Raw genomic sequence first — 23959 nt, 5'->3', positions numbered from 1 at the left:
TATAATCATGTCATGATATCGTTTTTAATTAAAATTTTTGTTTCTGAGTTTTTATGCTGCACTGCAGTGGCTGTGTTTTTATGACATCCTAGATCCAGCAGAGTCGAGCTGGTGTAATCAGATTTAAGGAATTCAGTTTACATATGTCAGCAGTAGAGTTTCATGAATTTTACAGGCATTTTTTGTGCAAGTATAGTAGAACTTTTTGTCACCTAACACTCCAAATTGTTATTAGCATTTATCTTTAATAATACTGACTGTTATATTAGCTGTGTGGACATACAGCACATTTGATTTGGTAATCAACGGTGATGCATTATATGTTGTGTGACAAATAGATCAGCAAAACCATAGGTTGCAGAGAAAGACTAGGGGATAGCTGTTTTTCACTATATTTAGAAGTTAGAAGGTTGCATAAGGAGAAAGTTAGAAGCACGCACAAAGAGTGTAAGAAATGGATATACAGTAGCTGCTGTGATGTCACCCGCTGGTTTCAAAGTCTTGAGAGGAGCATTTTGACTGTTGCCATCTTGGTTTCATCTGACTGTAAAACTGCACACTCAGTCATTAGCCAACGAGCATGCAGCTTCACTTTTTTTATTATCATTATTTAACACGACCCACACGGAGTAGCTGAACTCAGCAGACAAGTGACAGAGATCAAGATTGAAAGCCATTTTCCCAAAGACTTCTGTATGACCAGAAGTCCTTTTGGAACCACAGCTATCACCATCTGGTGTAACTTGCACATTGGTTTAATTTTTCTGACCTGGAAGCTACATCCGTGTTTTATACTTTCTATGGGAGAAACCTGAAAAGTACTAGCTACCTGGAGGAAAACAGCAGTTGCTAAATCTTTTTACAATCACCTCAAATCAGCAAAAAGAGGTGAACTGAAGCGTGATGATTACCACTGTCATTGAAAACAGTGAGAGAGATGTCAGTTTTGTTTGGGATTCATGAATACCTACTCAACACAAAAATATTTATCTTCCAGTATCAAGCAAGTAAAGAGTACAAGTTCCAGGAATTAGGCATTCACCCGCAGCAGCTCTCTGCTTGACAAGTACCTCACTATCAAAAAGACTGAATGGATCACCTCAGATTTTTAGTGAGCATTTCCAGCTTCATCAACATCTCATTCCCTCCTTTGAATTTCTTTTTTTATGTTTATGTTAATATTTATGTAACTTAAATACATATACAAAATTAAGGAGCAAACGCAGACCAGTTGAAACAAAGATCTCACCCTGCATATGCTAATCACAGTTGAGGCTTTATTGGGTGGTGTGACAGAGTGGGCCACAGTGGCTATGTGAACCAGGCCTGCAGCTGTCACACACATCACACACATGCAGACTTCGCTTTTCTCCTCTGTGTTCCCCACTGATGTGGCCCAGTCAGCCCAGAGACAAATGGGCCAGGACATGGAAGACATTAAGACTAGCTAAAAACAACATGCTAAGTACAGGCTTGCTCTCCCGCAATGCAAACACAAAGTGTTCACTCTGCTGCAATTGCACACATTTTGACATAGACAGCAGGGGAGACAGCTTTCTTTATATTTATGCAAACGCTTCTTCTATAGGGAAAGTCTGAGATGTAGAGAGGCTCTGCTGTTCTGCCATAGGGACTGGGATACAAGTGTAAAAAAGATACAGCGGCTAATTATCCAAGTCAAGGGTTAACTTTAGAGATAAAGGAGAGCATTCACTGCACACAATGCCAGAATTAAATGTTTAATTCAGTAGATTTGGTTCACACTCTTCGTGTTAATTGATTTCAGGCTATATTATAAGGGTAAAAATAAGTCCTACAACTTAAGTAGCAACTTAATATATCAGGAGCCATTGATATGAGTTAGTTTTAGAAGCAAATTATTCATTTTATGGCACCTACTGTTCCTGCCTTTGCCACTGTAGTTGAAGAAAAGTTTTAGAAAAACATTGCAACATTTATATAAAGTGCATTGATGCAAACATATTGGCAGTAAGCAACATGTTAGGAAAAGTCTGGTGTGTGTAGTGAAATAATCATTTTGGCTTTGCTAATAACAACTCGAGACACTCTTGTTAATGAGAATTCCTAATCTCAAGAGTGTCGCCTCCTGGTTCAATAAAGATTAATAAAAAATTTCTGAAATGCTTCCTATTCAGATTTTGGCATATTGGATTAAGACATGCCTCTATTTGAGTGGTAGGGACATTCATTGGACATGTGGACAACACATTGAGAATATGGCTCTTAGCTAAACAGCTGGTGTTCTTCAGACACCTCCCTTAGTGGAAAATTTTCCTATTGAGATGTCATTGCAAATTGGCCATTCGTTGTTTTTAGGTGCAGGGGGTAAAGTCTGTCAACCCTTGAGGGCACACCTCCTCGAGCAGTGGCCTTGAGGACTGCTTGATAAGCTGCAAGACCAAGTCCTTGATAGGCTTTAAAAATATAAGGACTAAAAATGTTTACTTCTACCTCTTACTGTCAGAAAATCGACCAGAGATTTTGTTTTGTTTTGTTTTTTTGCACCATCCCGCTAACATCGATCCATCCATCTATCCATATTATGCTGGATCTTGCTAACAGATAAATAAAAATATGAACATGGGGAAAAGTCTAAAACATTGACCCAAAAATCATTATGTTATTCTGTAGTTCTGTTCATCCCCTTTCTCAAATTTACCCTCTACCATGTTTCTGTTTAGAATAACAGTAGTACTCTCGCAATATTTGATTTGAGCTTGTTTCTATTCATATCTAATGAGGGTAAAGTTTGGGACGTACCAATTACATGTGGTTATAAGCATAAAGATTGTAAGCACACACTAATATTGAAACTGTCAAATGTTACTAAGACAAGCTTTCATTACAAAGAAATTGGCAACTTTATGCAGGACCATCATAGAACAGATCAACAAGAATAAAACTGGGGTGGTTATGAAGTTGTAACAGCACACCAGTGATCATCAGATGTCACCAAGTACAGCAGACAAAATTAGATCTGAAAATCTAAAACTAAACCACTAAATTAGGTAGTATGGATCTTGTGCTGGATGCTATTTATGGAGCACAGCTGTCGTTGTTTGTCCAATCATGGGAAAATTAGAAAACCAATAAAAAGGGAAAAAAAGTAATTATCCCCACCCACTGATCAAACATTACAGCACTTCAAACTGTTCAATAATAGGTGAAGGAGACTAAATGAAACCGTGCTTTTACGCTGACTTTGTAAACACACGTCTGTTTTTCCCCCTCTGAATGCTGTTCGGACTGTTTCACTTTTCACTTTAGTCATTTAACAAAATGTGTTTCCTTCCTCTTCATACTGAAACAGTATGCAAATCTTAGCGATAGGGACCCATTTTCAAGCTGCTATTGTTCTCAGTCCAAACACAGCTTTTGTTTGTAGGTCTGTAATTATGTTGTATATTCTGCTCCGCTTATCTAACCTCTTCTCCTTTTAATCATGTGATATTTAGAATGTATAGAAATGACATTGTCTGCTAGTTAAATCCTGTGGCTTTTACCGAGTGCAAAGGCCGTTTTAATGTCTTTATGGAATCCAGCTGGGGTGGTTGAGCATTTCCAAAGTTTCACATTTATTTGAACAAGATCAGAGCGTAGTCCAGTCTGATACCTGCTTCATCTTTGGAACAGCAAGTTTTTTCTTTCTTCCTGTTTTTTTAAAATACGAACATAATTTATAGAGATACAATACTGGGAACATAAAGTTGTTTGCATTCGAGTATCTAATATACTGCAGATTTAGTCCTTACAGAGTCAGGGGGTTTCCTGGAAGAAAAACTGGTTTTAACTCTCCTGAACTGTGAAATTTGATCTAAATCAGTGAAATTACACCTTCCGTAAAGCCTGTGACACAGCAGCTGGTGAATGTGAAAATGGATCCACCGGCTCCACCTATGGAAAAGTGCTTTAACTTTCCTCAGCAGGTGTGGTAAAACACTGGAACCTCGCCCCTGCACTGTAATGAGCTGGCCCTGTTCATTGTTGTTACAAAATATGCTCACTGTGGATCAGTGTGGTTGTGTTTAAAAAAAAAAAAAGTGCATAACACTTTCACACTTGGACACGTTCCTACAATTATCTTTGGTCCAGATGCACGATCCAGTAACACAAGCGGCTCAATAAAAGGTTTCATATTTACAAAAGAATTGTTTGTCACATTGTAAATCCACTATGAAGTACAGTAGATAGTCTTGTTAGCACATCTTTGCTGTCTTTACTGTTGAGTTCTTCCTGTATCCTCTTTTTTTTTTTCTCCAGCAGCACTCAGGAGCTTTTGTGCTGTGATTGAGCCTAACCACTACCAGGTGTGCTTGAAAAGGTTTTGGCGAAACTGGCACAGGGTCAAGACAGGGTGGGAGATGTGATAGAGTGGGGGAGTACCTGAGGAATGGAGGAGGTTAATGTGCAAACATCAAAAGGCCCGATTCTTGTACCAGTCTTGGGCTAAGGTGTCTGAACTTGTTACAGTGTGATCGTGCAGGGCTGCTGCCTGCTGAAATATTGCCTTATGCAGACCCAGAAACCCCCCACCCGATCACTGTATTACTGCATGCTTTTTTCACCTTTTTTTAGGAGCTGCAGGGTAGGTGGAACAGGGGTATATGTAGGTCAAGTGGAATATTTTTTTTTTCTTTTCTGGATTTGGCTTTTAAATCTAGTTGATTTTATGGGTAGATCATGGTTGATCAAGATGAAAGACATTTGAAGTGAGTTTTAAGATTTATAATCTGTCATGACTGCTGTACGAAAAGCGCACCGGGCCTTCCAACTGTGAAGCCCTGCCCTGTACCTTAAAGTACACCCATAGCTTTATGCAAACCATACCCCAAAGGTATGTGTGGTCATGCATTGTTTAGGAGTGTCCAAATCAGAGTTCTTTGTTTTTGTTTTATTTTTGGCTATTGTGTCCAAATCATCTCCTGGATAAATAATTGTTGCTCTATGAATTTGTTGTGCGAGTGTTCTTTACTCTGTATACAACAATACAACGCAGCCAGATTGGGGAATTCTGCAGAATTAGCTCAGAAAGTATCTCAAGCAGCATCGCAGACACTGTCCTAAACTTTAAATTCACTAAATTCCCTAAAAGTCAGCTTGAAATTTACAGAACTTAGGTTTGATGAAGAAAAATACATTTTAGGTAGACTATAAAGCAAACATAATGATGCAGACGTCAGTGTACGTCATCTATGACAAACTAATATTAGTCATGAAATGCTAAAATCTGAGTGTTATCTCAAGTGACCCAAATTATGCAAGAGTTTTTCTTCATCTTTGTGTCTCCATGGATTTAAATGCAGCAATGCGCAAATCTCACCCCCTACTGTGCACAGAGCAAGGTCCTCTCCCCCCCCTCTGTCTTTATTACACTGGCCTCCTGTCTTGTTGGGATAGTTAAACCTGTTAACTCTACTTCTCATGCAAACATAGTAAAGCTAGGAGGAAAAAAAAACATTGGAGAGAGACCTCTAGGGGTTAGGGTGGTGAAAGCACCCACTCTACACTGAACCAGTTGAAGAATATCAGTAAAATGCTCATGCTTAAAAGGTGGAACGCGTCTTATTTGCCATTTCTGTTGAAACTTTCCTTGAACAGCTTTGTTTTTCTTTATTCATTTTGTTTACTGTCACATGTTTAGTCGTTACTCCCATGCTGTTCCTTTTAAAGGCTGCTGGGAATCTCTTATCTCTGTGTCTTATCCAGGAAGAAACACACACACACACACACAGTTGTCACATGGAAACACAAGCAGACAAACACTCACACACAGGAAAAATAAAGATCCTGTCTTGATAACAGACAGTTGAAGTTCAGCATCACTAGACAAGACGGAGAAAAAGGTGAAAGGAGGACACCAGACTGTGTCAGTAGTAGCTTTCTGTAGCCATTAATATAGAAATCTAATCTAATGTATTATTAGCTGGAATATAAAAGAGAGTGGGCGAGCTAAAACTTTCATTACATATCTTGTTATGTTTGGCAAACTTAGCAGAGGACGCTGCTCTGGATTAAGTCTTTGAATAGCTCCTCCACTTAATGAATATCTGGCCCATCGTTTTCGATGTTATCACATCTCTCATCCCGCTGTGCACACTTTTTGTCATTCTCATACCACAAATATTTTTACGTTACTTCAAGGTATGTGTTGTTGACGTTGTTTTTTATTGCTTTGGATCATAGTCTTGGCTGCATCTCTTGCCCCCCCCTCTGCACGCTCTGTGATATGATGGCTGGCTTTGGCTAAATAAGGCAAGAGAACACTTCACATTCTTTCTTGCCAAAAGACGGCTGATCCTCAGTAGTTCTGTGAGCCAGAACTCCTTTTCATCCTATCAGAAATTGAGGGCACTTTAAGTGTGCCAGCCAATCCCTTTGCACCTCGACACTGTCATGCTATAGCGATGCATGACTGGCTCTTAATGGTGGTTTTCCAAAAATCTCTTGAGCACCATTTATATTGCTGGGGCATGTTTGCTGAAAGCCAGGTATGTCTCTCATCAAAGCAGACAGCAGTTGCCGGTACAACAGACGTTCGCTATCTCACTTTCATTGAGGCAGTAATTTTTCCTCGTGTATTTTGTTTTGAATGTGGGCATAATCTGAAATAGCAGATGTTTTTGGGGTTGTTTTTAGTAAAACTTTTCCCTTTTGAAATACAAGTGAAAAGTGTAAAAACAAGCAATGGTTTAATAATGGATTTTTGGGGCTGGTGCTGATTAAAATAAAAAATTCAGATGTTTATGTATTGGCAAATATTCTTTATGCATGCATACACATAAAGCTATGTAAACAGTGGAATTGGCTGTTCACCATTTCCACATCATACAAAGCATTTTATCTGCATTGCACAACTTAAAATTTTCACATGCACATACGATAATATATAGTCATGTGAAAAAGAAAGTTTATCGCAGGACTCTTTGCAGTCCTCGGATAAACTAAGTGCACCCCATAATTCAGTAGCTTGTAGAAGTACTTTGAGCAGTGATAACTCGAAGTAATCGTTTTCTGTATGACTTTATCAGTCTCTCACATCGCTGGGGAGGAATTTTGGCACGCTCTTCTTTACAAGAGTGCTTCAGGTCATTGAGGTTTGCAGGCATTCATTTATGCATAGCTCTCTAAAGGTCCCACCACAGCATTTCAATCCAGTTGAGGTCTGGACTTTTGTAACACCTCGGTTCTTGTCTGTATTTGGGATCACTGTCCCGGTGCGTGACCCGATTCAGCTTTAGCTGTTGAACAGCTGTCCCTATGTTTGACTCTAGAATACTTTGATTTATAGAGTAGTTCAATCTTAAAGGTGGTCTTTTTTTTGTCATGAACTTTGATATTTAACATACTAACTGAGGCCTGGAGAGTCTGAGATGTAGCTCTTGAGTGATTTGCAGTTTCTCTGAGCATTGCATAGTCTGAGCTTGTGGGACGTTTGCCAGGATGTCCACTCCTGGGAAGATTGTCGCATTGTGTTAACACACACCTGAATGCTCCAGACCAGCAAACTGCCAAAACGTCTTTTAAAGAGATACTCACTCTTGCTTATGGTTAACTAATTATTAAGTGCAGAACCTGGCTGCTAATTACCTTCATAATTTCTATGGAAGCAGTAAGAGTGCACTTAATTTTTTCACAGGACTGCATAGAATACGCTGAAAACTTTCTTTTTTCTATCTGTAAAAGTGGCAATATTGGAAAAACTGATATACAAGTTTGGCTGCATGAATTTACTGTGTGTGTTTGAGTGTGTCAAACTATGATTCATTTGGGCTGTAGTTACTTTCTCACTGGGAGACAAGCCCACTGTGGTACAGTGATCCAGAGTGCTGTATCACTGTATTTATTCAAACTAGTCCAAACATGTCAGGGGTACTGTGAGGCCCAGTGACACTTGGAGAAAAATGACACTTGACCCTCCTCGGTGAGGTGACGGGGAGGATGACACGCTTGAATATCTGAGATTTTTCTTCGTAGCACGGTGCAACAAAGAGAAACTGGGATTTGGTAACTGAAATGTGCCTCTGTTTGCATTGGTGTTTTTAGAAGAGCCAAGCAGCTGCATTGCATTGCTACACTGTTCACATTTCACTTCACGGGTTCATGTACAGAAAATGTGTAGAAGACAGCCGGCAGAAAGAAGTTCAATCGAGGCCCACACGAAAAACAAAAACCAGGGAAAAACATTTACCATGCCAATAGGCAGGTCATCGACCATACCTATTTAGCTTGCCAAGCAAATATTTGATCCTTATCTGCCAGCTGCTAACATGAGTGGAAAATTTCTGATATGATCCATGAGGAATTGAAAAGTGAACACATTAGTCATTTGGCATTGTTAAGTAGGATTTTGACGAGAAAGCAGTCGGTCATGTTTATGGTGAATTTGTTCCAGTTGGGCAAACAGGTTGGCCCCAGAGGACAAAACAAGTCTTTGAGTCCTTTGATTGCCTGTGCCAAGTATGGATTATATTCATTTCAGTGACACTTGGGAGTAAAGCGGTATTAGTCCAAACAAAACACTTTCTTGACAAAAGAGATAATTACCTCCTCAGGATGAAAGTGCCTCGTGTTAGGTTTTATTGCATTTGCTGTCTGTTCAAGTATTTAGATTTGTCTCTGTTATACATCTTATTTTTAAAGCTTCCATTGTCAGTCTGTCACATGCATGGCTATCATGCCTCTTTAATCAGAGAATGGCTTTCATTGCCCACTGTATCTTTACACTTCGGATGTCAATAATAGTGCTTACTTCACCCTTTTCCTAAGCTTCAGCACCTGTCAGCAGTCAGATCACGCTTTACACCCAGGTCAGCATCACAAAGCCGCTGCCAAGATGCAACAATCTGCCACGACAGGGCGCTCGTGAAATGCCCGACATAGTCATGGTAGCTATTTGTGATCGCTGCAGAGCATCAGTGGTGCCTCGTTTTATGTCCACCAACAAGCTGGACAGGATTTTTGATAAAGTTCTTTCCTCATTACAAATCCTTTAGAGATTCTTTTACTGTGGAGACTTCAAGGGGTAAATCTAAAAGGGAAAGATTACACACAGCGTAAGAACAAACTCGTGCACTACACTGTAGCTCGTTTGATGATTTTATTTGCCAGTCTGATTGTTGTATCAGGATCAAAGACTTCACAAAGCCAATAAATGAGTAGTATTTGGAGCTTGGTGTTTCTGGCTTGATGAGAGTGTCTTTACTGGGGCTTTTCTTCATTTACTGTACAGTTTGAGTTTTTCTCATTAAGCTGAGCCCTGCTGTTTTCAGTCAGGGCTATTTTGTTCAGTAGCTAAGTAGTGATGTTTGTGATTAAAATGACAGAAGATACATTCTCTTTGCAATAACCAGCGCAACACATTTGAACAACTTGTTGGCTGGTGGTAGTAATTATGTGGAGGCATTAAGGGCTATGAAAGAGCGTATCCTTATTTCAAACCCTTCCTCACAGGTGCCACAGAGGACAGCAGCAGGCAGCAGAGGATCCAGTCTGTGTAGAAATCAGGTGCTTCGACATCTCCTTTCCATTAAGAGTAGTCAGTCACAGGGTGGCCAGTATGAAAATGAGATGGTGTACTGTGACTCATGTGTTCACTTCCTATTCCTAGAGCAGAGTCTGAAATAGATGTGGTCTCAGCACAACTGTGTTTATTGGACACAGTTTGCGCTGGTGTTTTTCCCCACATGTCAGGTTGTTAAGAATAGGAGGGAGCAGAGAAAGTCGGGGGCAGAGAGGCCGAGAGGGCTGAGAGAGGACGGGAGGTAAAGTCGGCTAGGGGGGAGTCAACGAGGGTATTGCTGATAATTGGCTATTTTCCAATTCAACTTTAGAAAGGAAGAAAAACTTTTAAATTCTCCTTCTATTGCAGTACATAAAATACAGCATTTTTTGATTTTAAGGATCATAAAGTCTGAATTGAGTAAAGCACTTGGCTTTGTGGATCTGTCTTTTATGGATAAAAAGATTTTTTTTTTTAAAAAACCCCCAGAACTATAGCATCTGCGCACATGTGACAGAATTGGAATATATGAAGTGAGATTTTAAACCTTTCTCTTTAGGCATCTGGCCTTGCATCTATATGCACATTTTACTGCAGAAAGAAAAGCTGTTTGCCTGAAGCAGCTGCCAAGCAACACATGGGGAATAGCCTAGACTCAAACTCCTTCCAACTTTATATACACAGATTATTAGAGAAGGAGATAGATGCAAAAATAATAATGCTGCACCCCAGCAGCTACCACAGGTTTGCGGTAACTTGGTTGAACCGTGCAGCAGCAGGCCTTGCTGCACGGTCCACCTACACCAGATGGACTTAAAATGTTGATCCCCCCGTTTATATCTGTGTCAGGCTTTTGTCGGGTATGTTGAATGGATGCGTGCTTTAACTTCTCTCCTCGCTCCACTACGTATCTGTGTCAATGCTGGTGAGTATGGGGGAAACCCTGCTGAGCAGGTGAAAGGGTGGACTACACAAAAAGTAGAGGGAAGAAAAAAGTGGTGGTGGGGGTATTTATGTTGTGAGGGTCACCCCACCTGGTAGCTAAGGAATGACTCATTAAGCAGGCGGGCACTAATGAAAGATTTGTCTGTCCTCACACTGGCCTTGCTGTCATGTCTCTCTCCTTGTCTGGAATTCTGCAGATTCCACCATCACTTCCCACTTCTGTTTTTCTTTGACAGTGTCAGATAGCATCTTGATGGATAATTAGCATGCAGTTTATTGAAGAGACTTAACCAGAGATAAGTAGCCCACAGCGCCCTGTAAGAGGTCTGCAGAGGAGTGTCTAAAGAATAATGAACGGCTGTATGAATCTAAACAGCTAAAAGACAAATGCTACTGCTACCTTCTGGAAGAATTATCGCAACTGACAAAAGCATTAACTCCGTTCCAAGCCATATGTAAACACATCAATAAACACAACAATTCAGTATCTCCGCTTCCATCGTGGGACAATGAGCGCTGTTGAGCTCTGTGAGCCGACTTTTGTGTTTATTGGAACTTGGCTGTGGTATGCCTTGGTATCAAATGCCTCTGCCAGGATAGTGTTGCAGACCAGAAACCTGATCCCTTTACCGCTCCCATGAGAGTGTAGATAATGTTCATTCTGAGCAATGTGTAGAGGAAGTCCAGGTAGGTGCAACATCTGTGGAGGAAATCACATCAAAATAAATTAGCATGGTTTATTTGCATGTTTCTAACACTGTCATTAAAATTCTTCAAAGAACATGTGCCGGGACTTTTGTGCTGGGACTCCAGACGTAATTTATCGCCGACCTTGTAAGATCTCTGCTGAACGCCGTTCGTGTAGCAGCGATCTGTATTAATGACAGCAAACCAGGCGCAGAGACGCACATTTGACTTTCGGTCTTGCACTGTATGTCAGCTCTTTTTTCCCCAGTAGATTAAGCCCATATTTACTAGTTATTTTGATGATTTTGATCTTGTTCCAGGCCTCAGCAGTTTGCCTTTGCTCTGAGACTTTCACGCCCCGTAGGTCCATGTACGGCTTGCTGCCAGTGACAGTCTTCTCCAGTCTGTGTGGCCCTGAGTCAGTTTCCTCTAATCTAAACCATCAACTCCATATGTCTTCTATCACAACTTCCAAAGCATTTGAATAAACTCCAGGCAACAGGAACAAATTAATTAATGTCTTTATTCCTCTGTGCACTTTGTAAACTGCCTGGGCGAGTGTGCGCATATTCCCGCATGTGCGCAACATATGTAGTGCACGTTAGTACCCACACACTCCCACACATATACAGATATTTTCCGTAAAATTGTCTTGATCCTGCACTTAAAATCCAAACATGTTGGAATTGATCTTATTTATACCTGCATTCCTGCTTAATGATTTCCACCTGAGTGCTATAATCTGCTTTTATTGAACCATCATTCACCTTATTTTTTCCCTCAGAGAGTAGGGGATAAAAACAGTAGAGAGAAACCCCAGTCCACAAAATGTTGCAATCCATTGCACGTGTTGGGAGGTCTTTCACCTTAATTACTTGTGTTTTCTCTTCATAAATTTTGGAACACAAGGTTTCCGTTACCGAGTGAGAAAAGAGAAAAGGAAGGGGAAAAAAATGAAGAGGAAGCAGTGTTGATGTTGTTGTTCTGTTATGTTTCGTGACTGCAGAGAGCCATTATGGATACTGTAAACTCAAAAGTTTCTCATGAAAATACCAAGAGAGGAAAATGAAAGAGGGTTTCCTTCATCCTTAGACATGGTAGCTAGTGATGTGGCAATTCTGGCTTATGTGAGACTGTGCTCTCCCAGATGGCTACAGTTTGTCTGACCTCAGCTTTCACCTCTTGCAGAGTCTGTGGCCTTTACTGACCAGTGGAACAGCTCCTGGCTCCCTGGGACAGGGCTAAATTCAGACGTGGGCAGGCAGTGGCTTGTGACTGAAGGTCTAGCTTTGACCTGAACAGAACTTTGAGGTGCTAAGTGAACTTTAATGTTGTGAAGCTACAGTACATCTTGATTCATGTAGTTTGTAGGTTATTAGTTGGTTGATTTAACCAGGATCAAGAGAACTGATGCTTTTTTTTTTTAAGTAAATATTGTGGGAAGTGCCTGAAGTGTAATAAGTGATCAAAGCAGCTCGTGCACCACATGGCAGACAGCTTGAATTGCACACTGTTGCTACACTAACAGATGTCAATTTTTGCTATCCTTCTATTTAACCTGGCAATGCTTTACACACAGTGTTTGCTGCTTAGAAACACTGCTACTCCATTGCTGCTTCTGTGACTATACTGTAATATACTATAACAGTGGTCATTTGATGATCTGATGATAGATATGGACAAAGTTTCAAACAAAGAGTTAAGGTGTATTACAAGTAAACCTTGTGAGGCAAAAACTCAGACTGCTGGTTATGTTTAGGACAGTTTTTTCCTAATCTTTGCTCCCACTGACATCAAGCCGACAGGAGGTACCTAATAAGGTTGTCAAAAAAGTCAATACGCAGATTCTAATTGATACTAACAATTACTTTGGTACAGCATAAATATCAACAGTGTTGTCTCAGCCTCCTCTTTCTCACACCTTGACACGGCAGCAGTGCAGACAGACAGGAAAGCAGCCTCTGCCCTCACAGGCAGCTCAACACATGAAAAGCATTTAAATTTAGTGAACTTGGTCTTTACGAAGAAATTTGGAAGGTCGGTAAAGCTCCCGCTCCAGTAACAGTGAAGTAATAAACGGGCACATGTTAACCATGTTAGCCATTTAACTATTACCAATTGCCTAATAGCCACATTAGCCATTTGTTAAGTTAGCATTTACGCAGTGGCTAAAAGCTATTAAAAAAAGCAATAGGCTAATGTTAACGTGGGAGCTAGGCAGCCAATGTTACTAGAACCGACCATCTGTAGCATTAACAGACTGTGTCAATTTAACAATAAAAAGTGTAATTTTTCTCTTAATAACATCTCAGATTGAAGCAGAGAAAAGGTTGAAAGCAACAAGACAAAAATAGTAGCTGCCTAGATTACCAACTAGATTTGAGGAGTTAAGTTAGAAAATATGCTGCCAATTTGCACATATTAGTATTGCACGAGTCTTCATTTTAAAAATTAAATACATTTTCTAATTTTCGCCCCTGTGGTATGAAAATGGTATCCAGTCTTGAGTATTTTCCTGTGTATTGCTATCGAGATTGAAATTCCAGTATGATAACAACCCAAGTTTGTTTGGTAATTTGGTAATCTTAGTCCCAGAACTCTGACTCTAATGCAGAAACCCCACACACCTGCTGTTTAAACCTTGTGTTTTGCCAGGATAGCCAATCAGAAGAAAGTTTATTTAAAGTGAGAGTGACCTTAAAACCAGGGGAGCTATAACAACTTCGTTCAAATAGAGAGTGAAATAAAGGGCAGCACCAAGGCCCAGAAAAAAATGAATACGATTTTTTTTAACTGTGCTATTTAAAAGAAGTAGAGTCCAATGATAAATATAAGTCTCTTTAAGTTTACTCCAGGTAGGGAAATGGGAAAAGTCTCCACCATTTTAACAGGAGTAACAACATATGAAAAAAACATTTTTCCTTTCTTTCTCTTTCTTTTTTTGATGTTATGAGGACTTTGGGTAAACCTGAGGCTCTAACCAGGTCACATGTTCGAGTATTGTATAACATCTTAGCTTTTCTTACGTCGTCACTCAAACTCCATGTTTTTGTTTTTAACTTGTGTAAACTTGCTAATTAGCAGCACAGCACACACAGATGGAGTGGTTAAGTGGGCGATGAAAGACTAAAGACCTTGCATAGTGATGTGCTTTTAGCTAAAAATACTCGTCCAGTCATTGTTGGTCTGACAGACAGTGATGAGGTCAGATGTCTAGATAGTCCAGAGTAAAATTCAAAGCATTTAACATATAAACACAAGAGTTTGATGTCTGCCCCCCAGCCTGCTGGAAAATTGTCTGAGGTCTCACACCATACTTCATGCTTCTCAACCTTCTCCCATCTCTGCATCCCACATGAAAGCTTCTGATGCGATTGTGCAACATGTATAAAAGGAAAAAGATTTATTTACATTACAATATGTTAAGGATCTTTTTCTTCAACATCCACTCTGACACATCCACTCCAAAAAGCAAACACAGTTTAATTTACACCAGTGTATGCAGGGTTGTCCTGCCCAGTGGGGTCTTTGTGGGTTTCCTGGCTGTGCTTTGGATGTGGTTTATGCGTTCCGCCTGCTGCGCAATGCATAAGCAGCGGTAGTCATCCTTTTCATTTTATAGCGCGTTCTGGAAGTAAAGGCATGTGAACAGTGTTTGCAAGCTTAATGACTTTGTTGACAAATTAGTTTCACTATTTATCGTTTCATTTGATAGCTGGACCACAGTGGGTGGCGGGTTTTAGGGTAAGGTTGAGATGGAGAGTTTAATAAAAAAGTGACTCATACAAACCTGAAACGTGAAGCTGGAATTTGCTGGCAATGACACATTGAATCATAAGGTATTTAAGCAGCAAAGGACAGATTTACTTTTAAAAGTTATTTTCTCGGGCAGCAGCGTGACCATCCCTGAAGTCCTGGCCTGTCTGAATGTATCAGCCCACCGCAGCAGTTTTTTTTTTCTTAACTCTTCCGCTCTGAGCACATTCCTGACAATTATGAAAATCCTGCTCTTACTTTTATGATTGTTATAATTATGAATGCATTACATCCCTGTAGCTATTTGAACTGAGAAAAATGTGACTGTGTGTTGCCGTTTAAGAGAGGAAAACAGCTGCTTTCTCTGGTGCATCAGCAAGAACCATCAAAGAAACACTTTCCCTGCATTGAGTCATTCCGCAGTCTTCGGTTGGCTTGTCAGTAAAAGCCTAAGGTGAAGTTGAAGATGACAGGAAAGATGAGCAACCAGACCTCAGATGCACCCACAGACCCATTGTTTTAACGTTGAGGGCGTTTTGTTTTAGGGTGTGAAGAGTAATGAGCAACATGACGCGACATGACACTAAAGAAATGTACATTAAAGTAATCGTAAGGTTAGACTGCAGAGAGCTGCTTTGCTTCTATCTGCAGCTGAACTTCAGTCAAAACCAAACGATGCCCAGAAAGTTTTTATGTGAGCAAACTATGTGCTATCCCTCATGTCTTCCTTTGTTCATATAACATTTGGTTTGCGAAAGCCCACAATACAAATCTATGGCCAATGTAGTAAACTGTCGAGTTTGAATAGTCAGGTGGTTTCAGGGTTTCATGTGAACATGACTCACAAACATTTCTTGTAAATAAACGAGGTCCCACTCCAAAAGTTCTTTCCTAAATAAAGAAGTGCAGAGGGCCCATACGTTTGGGTGCATATCTGTGCCAAATGGTATGGAACTAATCTCCACTGAGTTATTTCTCATTAGAGATGGGCCTCTGAGAGGTGCATCGGTGTGTGGACCGTAGACGGGGACAGGGAAGGGACTGTCTGTTCCTGCAGTTGGGCTTCATTTAATGTTGCACAGGAATAACTTTATGACAAATTTAATGCTGTGTAAACTACATGGTTAAGTAGAGAAGCACAAGCCCTTTGTGCAAAGCTGCAGTAGAGCTGTACGTGGAAGAATTTTCTCAGTCCTACCGCTGCTGACAGACATACACGCACACACAGACAGACACCGACACACGGCATGCTACTGGGATTTAGTCAAACTCAGTGGAAACCCATGTGCTGATGCATCACTGTTATAGCACTCTGTTGACTGATTAACGTGGAAGTGCAGTAAAGACTTTTGGAAGAAAAAGGGCACACTGATTCAGGGCTTGAGGTTAAGTAGAACCACAAATCAGGCTTGATTTGTATGTTGAAGGTGTGATGAGTAACTCAGAGTTATCTCGCTCTGTTTTTCCACCCCAGTGATCAGAGAGTTTGTCTGTTTAGAGATCGCTAATCTGAACTCTTAGTCATCTTCCTGCCGGGCATAAGGTACGACCCTACCTTGACCTCGAGGGGAGAAGGAGTTGTTAAAAAGCTTTGGCACGTTTTTACATGATGTTCAATCAGTGCAGATATAATGGCACAGTCACGGTAGTAGTCATAATACAAAGACTGAGAATACGTGGCATTATTTTATCTTTATTTGTTTTAGAGCCATAAAACTAAATGCAATTTTTGCCATTATTAGTGTTGTGCTATTAAAATTTACATTTCCTTTCCTTTTATCAATAGAATTACAATGTGCTTAACCACGATAATGACAGTGATTAAAAGGAGCGTATAAAACAAAATAAAACCGATCCAATTACAAAAATGTGTCAGCTTTGAGAAGACAAAGTGGAGACTTGGCCATGGTGATTTGCTAAGGCTGGAGTCACACACTGTTCGGGGGGGGGGGGGGGGGCGGCAAAGTGAAAAGGCCCAGTCTCACACTTCCTTCCTGTTATTTTTAAAGACATAAATTACCAACATCACACAGCTTCCCTTCTTAATACCTCTGGACTTGTAGAGATTTATTCCTTCTGGATGTTGTTGCCAGTGACTTGCTAGGACTCTTCCGTAGAAGGCCAACGCTTATCAAGCATTTGAGTCATGTACGGCACCGAATGTGCAAAGCATTTAAGGCCCTGGTCTGGTCACACTGAATACCACGAAAGTCACGAATTACTGTGCAAATAAGACATCCTTTAAAGATAATGAACTCTGCTAGAACTGAATAGTGAGATGTATGATTTCAACAACGTTGTCAAACGGGAGCCTCTCAACCGCATGTGGCCCAGTCCCAGGAAGTCTGCATCTCCAGTTACTTGTCTGTCTGTAGAGCGAGTGGATCACGTTATTAAAAGTGTGTAGGGTTACTGTGGACAACCTTTTCTTGCGATGACACGTCCTGGAACATGGCGGCAGGTTTTAAACTAGGAATGCAATTTAGAGCCAAGTTTATATTAAACAATATTAAGACAGATGTAAGCATTGCGATATATTAAACTGTAAGGTATTTATTTGTGTTAATAACTACAGTGTTGTTCTGGCTGAATTTTTTCCTTCCTCAGATGTTTGTTGTCCTAGTGGACCTCCCTGTGCTAGCTTTTGCTGCGTGTGAAGTTTTATGTATGCTGTGAAAATGCTGTGTGACAGCGAAAAGGCACCAGACCGCGAGTAGTCTAGTCTCTACAAGGTCTAGAAGTAGCCTTTGTTTGTCCACAGAACTGGCAGAAAACAAACCCACTCCTTCCTCTCGCTCTCTTTCCTTCTCTGTCAGCTGAAGGGATTTGCTCTACAGCCGAGGAGGCAAGCAACAATAATGAATAGGAGCCTCTTGCTCTGTATCCCATGTGTATATGCTCGTCAGTGTGTGTTTCTCACAGTTCATTTAGTGGCAGCTCTCTCAGAGTTTGTGTGTGCAGGGTGTATTCAGAGCAATATGTTGTTTCTCCTGTTTGTGTCTTCTAAGTATTGCTGGTCATGTTTTTGTGGTGTGGTTGTGTGCGAGAGTGAGCCATATTGATGATGCCTTTTTCGTTTTTTGTAAATACCAATCTTTTTACATCCCTTCGAGTGAAACTGAATACAGCTATAAGGCAAAGAGAGAAAGATGCCAACAGAGAGTAGCTCTGCATTGGACTGTGTTGCTGTATCTGCAGCAGTAGCAGGCAGGTTTTGCTGAGTCAGAGCGAGTTCACACAGCAGTGATGATTGAGCGTTTAAATCTGCGCTCAACGGTGCCACTCGCTGGCAAACCTTGCAAACTGCATGCAGGGAGAAGGATGGCCAATAGCAGTTGCAGGAAATGTATGCTTTTATTGCTGTCAGTCACAACTCTCCTTTACTGCTCTGTAGAGTTTCCATAACTGATTAAAGCATGTATTGTTTCTTAGCCTTTGCGGTGGCTATTTCCAGCATGACTTTGTATGATGTTAGCAGGAAACATCCTCTGTTCTCTAACTTACTGCAGATGTTCTCTGAGTTGCTCCTACTGTTTTGCTCTCACTATTTCTCTTTTTGGATAGCTTTCATATTTAACCACTGGGGATAATTGCTTCCAATGAGTGCATGATGAAGGGGTTTTCTCTACATTTTCAGTCCATGGAAACGTCAAGTTTAATGCAGTTAAAACACATTACTTTAAAGCAAAGTCAGAATCATCCTGCAAGTCTAGTAACATTACATACCACATGTGTGACTGTCAGCTGATTTTTTTCCACTCACCCCCGATTTCTTTCCATACAGAAAAACTCTACAACTCAACGGGACGGGAGCTGCGGAGAGCCCTCTTTTCCCTCAAGCAGATTTTTCAGGTAATTATTTATTCATTTTAGCTGATGTCTAGTAAGAGCATCTTAAAACTTCACCGCATTCAACCCCCACGGTGCTTCGTTTTTCTCATAATCATTTTTTCAAAATCCTGTGAATTCTTTGGTGAATTTAAACGCATTAACACACAAGAAGTCAGTGCACACATTCACGCTCACACTTGGACACATTACTGTTTTCTTGAGGCAGAGTTGTGCTGCTGAGAGTCTGCCTTCGTGGCAGCTGTGGAGTGTTCAGGTCTGGTCATACTTCACACTCTGGGCTGGGCTAGCGGGCAGTCGGTCGCAGAGGGGGAGGGATAACTGACAGTTAAATGGAAAAGAGAGCAACAGGCATTGATATATGCTCAGGATAGATTAATATACCTTACTTTTTACACTCTGAGTGTCCCTGTGAGTTATCAGCTATAGAGAACAGTGACAATTCTTGTAAAATATCTCTGATCGATGTCTTTCTTCCCCACATTCCAGTTCTGTAACACACATGTATGAGTTTAGTAACTGCTGGTCATTCTGTTTCTTTAGTGCACGCCTGTATGTTTAGGCTGTGCCAAATGACTGGAGTCTCCATCACAGATATATGGTAAATATGTTCTGGAAGCACTTAGACTTCCTCCTGGGGGAGAAGTAGCCCTGACCACCCCACTGTGTTTATTGCTGCTTTCCTCTCGATCCCATCTGAACAGTACAGCGCATCAGAAAATGTTAAATCCTGCGGAAAACCTAATGCTTGGCCTTAAATTATGGAGTCATCGACAGGTGTGAGAGGTGCAGGTGGTTTTGTCATCAAGGACAAAATGTGGGATGAAGTGGAGGGGCCGAAGCAACAGGAATCCATTTGAACAAGCTGCAAACAGATTGCACTTCTCACTGCATCTGCAGCCACTTTTTACTGAATTTGAGAAACTTCTGCTGAGTTTTAACCAGCTGATGATTTGGAATGAGTAAAGCGTGTCAGTAGCTGTTCTCTTACAAGAAATAGTTTTTTTGCCTGCAGTAAAACAAATATTACAAGTGTTGTTTAGTAAATCTGCTTCTTGCAGGATTAACCAGTGGTTTTACCCACTGTGCACAGATGAAATTACTATAATTTGCTCACATTAAGTCACCAGCTCCTTTGTTTTTGTGGCATTCATTTAGTTATAATATGATCAAGATAAGATGGACCTTTCTGTAGTGACTATCTGCACTAAACCAAGCGCTGCAGGCCAAAGAGAAAATAAATTTTCTCGGGTAAATCGTGCCTGTAAAGATCAGCATAAATTATCTCACTAGATTCTGGAGCTGATTTTATCACGTTAGTGTGCTTCTTAAGCTTCCTCTTTATTAGTCTTATAGCTAAGTATATAATGCCCAGAATAACTCTATCAATATAATAGTATAAAGTAAAAAATACAGATAAAGTGTATATTAAAATGGATGTAGCCACTTTGACATTCATTGTGCTTCAATCACATCATTTTATTTATCCATTTATTTATTTAAACTTGTATAAAAATGTGCATGTATCAGCCAGACACAGAGTTTAGGTAGTGCTGTTTGACATACAATAAAATACTAGAGTTTCCCTCACCAAAACTGAAGAAGAGACTGTTTGGATAGGTTGTCAGTACAATTACCCACAAGAACACCACGGTACTTACCAGATATTTGCATTAAAAATACTTCAAAAGGCACCAACATGAAAAACGAGGTAGAGATATTCAGTTTATTAGACATGAAGTCTAGCAGAAAGCCAGACAGTGTCTGCCTGTGTTTGTGCCCACATTGCTCAGCATAGGTGCCTCTAATTATTCATAAGTATTCAAGTTAATGCAATTAAAACAATGAGTTAAAACAATGCAGTTGATATGAAAGGGTTTTAGCTTTTCAGACCAAAACTGTTTTCAGAACAAGGCTGTAAGCATGTTTGTTTTTGCTATGAATTTGGCCATTTTAACAAAGGCATCTATGAAATCTGAGTTTCATTTGGAGCCATCCTTAAGTGACCATAGAAGCAACTGTCGGGTTTTTAAGTTTAAATTTTAAGCTTCAAACTTTCCTTTTTGATGAGGCTTATAGTTGGGGCTGGATCAGGTGACCCTGAACAATTCTTTAGTCATGGTGCTAAATGCTCAGCCCGCTGGGTGACTTCCCATAGTGCACTGAGTCCCATGCATTTATATGCTGCTACATTTTCTTTTCTCTCCCATAGTTTGTGGGGTTTTTTGTCTTTTCTTTTCTGATGTTGGCTCTGTCTGGCAGCTGGAGGTTTCTTCCTGTTAAAAGGGAGTTCTTCCTTCCCACTGTCACCAAATGCTTGCTCACATAAGATGCTCTCATTGTTTCGTTTCTTTCTGGCTTTTTTACCTTGCAATATGAAGTGCCTCGAGACAACTGCTGTTATGAATGGGCACAAAATAAATAAAATGTTTGAGTTTATAATCTTGGATATTTTCCTTTTTCTCTGTTGCCAGGATGACAAAGACCTTGTGCACGAGTTTGTGGTGGCCGAAGGACTCACATGTTTGATAAAAGTTGGAGCCGAAGCCGACCAGAACTACCAGAATTACATCCTCAGGGGTATGTACGCTGCAGAACGGCACAGCTTTGCACCAGTGAAGCTGACAGCCCGCCCCCCCCGACCTCAATTTTACAACACGAGGATGTTATTAATCAATCCAGTAACACTTTTCTTTCCATAAACCTATCTAGAGCCACATGTGTTTATATAAACTATGTAAATTGATGATTCTGCATGATGACCTTCTCACACTCACACATTTTACCCGTATAAACAAACTCAAATGTGTGCCACAGATAATGTGGATGCTAGGCCAAGTTTAGCAGCTGTTTAATTTATGTCTCCCGTGATGGTGATGTCAGAGATCATGTGCGTTGAGGTTAAAAGGGGGCAAGGACAACATGTTTTGGGGATACTAGAGGTCCACAGCTCTCTCTCTCTCTCTCTCTCTCTCTCTCTCCAAGGTCACTACCATTTAACAGCCTGCTGTGAGGAGGTGGGTCACACACGCTTAAGTGTCTAATAAAAGTTCTGGCAGGATATTGCAGATCATAAAACTAATTTTCCTCTCCTCCTTCTCATTTTTGTTTTCCCTGCTCCTTATTCAGATTGGTTGCACTTCTTTTGATTAAGTTGGACTCTTGACGTCAGCGCTTTATTAGATGTTTGATTTTATATGTAGAACACATAATAAACATGAACTTATTAGCTTGGATTGAGTCATTGCGGTTAAAAAAAAACAAAACAAAAACAAAAAAACAATTGTGTAGTTCAGTCAGCTCTTCTGTGGTTTCTTCATTAAGCCTCCCTAATAAAAGGTCACAGTGCAGCTGACCCCTGTAATTCGGTTGCACATTTCCAACAGATGTAACCTCCCTTGTGTTTACGAACTAAGCTACAGCGTGAGCCCAAATGCTTCCTCTCTAATTTTCTAACAGGTCAATGTTGATTTTTTTTTTTTTTTTTTTTTGTTACTGAAGAAAAAAAGTGACAAAGTACTGATGGTGCCCCCCCGGCAGGTTATAAACATGAACATGACCCCTGCCTAGACCGTCTCTGCAGGCGTGCTGATCTTAAATGTTGGAGGCTTCATCTGAACTTGGCCCCGTCTCTGATTCAGACAGATAAATCACACGGGTTAAATGGCCAAAACATGACACAGGCGGATAACAACTGGTTTTTGGAAACTTCAGAGTTTACCACATGCAAGAGATGTTAGTGTCATACAGCTGTGAATGATGAGACCACTTCTCATATCTGTTCACTCCTCCTTATTGTGACATCCATTTTTTTTTCTTTAATGTTTGGCAAAGCATGTGGGACTCTTTCCTTTCCTTCGTGTGCTAGTTTATCGCCTCATCTCTGCGGATTGGAGTCCTCCCCCTTTCCCCGTATCTTTACATCAACATGAGAACCTAAACCAAACTAGCACTCTCCCTGAAGCCCTTCTAACCCATTTCAATTTTTGACCTAATTTCTCCTGACCAGCTGAGGAAATGTGGAGTGTAGTAGATCACCCTCCCTCATGAGCCATGTGTTGGCGAACGCAAGTCGAGCATGTGCTGGAACCCAGATGTACAGGTCAGAAATGAATATAGATCTGGCGGCTTTACTGCCGATGACTTCCAAGAGGAGCTATGTCATAAGGATTCCCAAGAGGGGAGTGAATTATTTGCCTGAAATTTTCACACGTGCACACACAGAGAGGAGAACAGAGGCAGATAGCAAACCAAGAGCAGTAATTGCTTTGGTATCAAACACTGATCACTTCTAATGCTTTTTGCTGTAATGTCTTTCAAGTTGAGCCCAGTAAAGAAAAAAAAAAGAAAAGAAAAAAAAAAGGAAAAAGTTGAGAGGAATGTGGCCTTGAACCCAACTGTCTGGTGTGCATTAAAAACCTCCCGACAAAACAATCTTGCTCTCTTTCAAGAATAAATATCAATCTTATGGGTCTTTTGTAGTTGAAAAAGGCACAGTCACACGTGCACACCAGTCTGCTTGCATTTTAGAACAACAGGTCTCCAGCCTTAGCTCTGTGGAACATTGCCTTCATTGTAAATGCTTGTTCCTGCAGCATTCTTAGCAATCTACACCATCTCACTTTGCTCTTTTTCTTCGTTTTTTTTCTCTCTTTCCATCTTCTTAAACCCCTGGAGGTGTCTGTGGCGGGTTAGTGCTCCCTCAGTGATGTGAGTGGTTTCTGTGTCTGCCTGGTTGGGGTCTGGCCCCTTTCACGGCCCCTCACACCTGGCTCGGAGGGCTTCCAGACCTGGGCTTAACTCCTTGGAGACCTGCGATTTTTTTTGACCCAGGGGAAAGCTTGTATGCCCTTATCACCCCATCAGAGAAAAGGGTGTGAGGTCACTGTTTCAGAGGTGCTCGTGCCATCTGGTCTTCCTGTAAATCTTACAATCAGCTGCAAACACAAGGGAGCCAAAAGGGCAATGAAGGCCTCATTAGGCTCGGTCGTGCTTCTTTCATGCTCATTTATAATCTTTCGAAAGCAGCTCTTGAAATCATAAATCTTTTGTTAATGAAATGAAAATCAGAGCAAAGGTTTCATAGTGTATGTTTCTTTAGTTACGAATGTAGTTTCTCAAACCACAAAGGTCTCGTGGGTTTGTCAAATGTTCTTTCTCTGCAGCAGACTTGTTGCAGGTTGGAGAAGTTTGACTTGTAAC

General features: G+C 40.7%; 1 protein-coding gene across 2 annotated transcripts in view; it reads left to right on the top strand.

The window, feature by feature from the left end:
• The window catches only part of fhod3b (formin homology 2 domain containing 3b), a 92192-nt gene that overhangs the window by 34140 nt on the left and 34093 nt on the right, over positions 1–23959 (top strand). For both annotated transcript variants that reach the window (XM_005472467.4, XM_003454428.5), the window contains exons 4-5: positions 18693–18760; positions 21232–21337. In XM_005472467.4, coding sequence (XP_005472524.1) covers positions 18693–18760; positions 21232–21337 — 174 coding nt within the window. The remainder of the gene's footprint in view (positions 1–18692; positions 18761–21231; positions 21338–23959) is intronic.

This window comes from Oreochromis niloticus, linkage group LG11, assembly GCF_001858045.2.
Source record: "Oreochromis niloticus isolate F11D_XX linkage group LG11, O_niloticus_UMD_NMBU, whole genome shotgun sequence".
Classification (NCBI taxonomy): domain Eukaryota; kingdom Metazoa; phylum Chordata; class Actinopteri; order Cichliformes; family Cichlidae; genus Oreochromis; species Oreochromis niloticus.
This window is presented reverse-complemented; position numbering and strand designations above follow the sequence as displayed.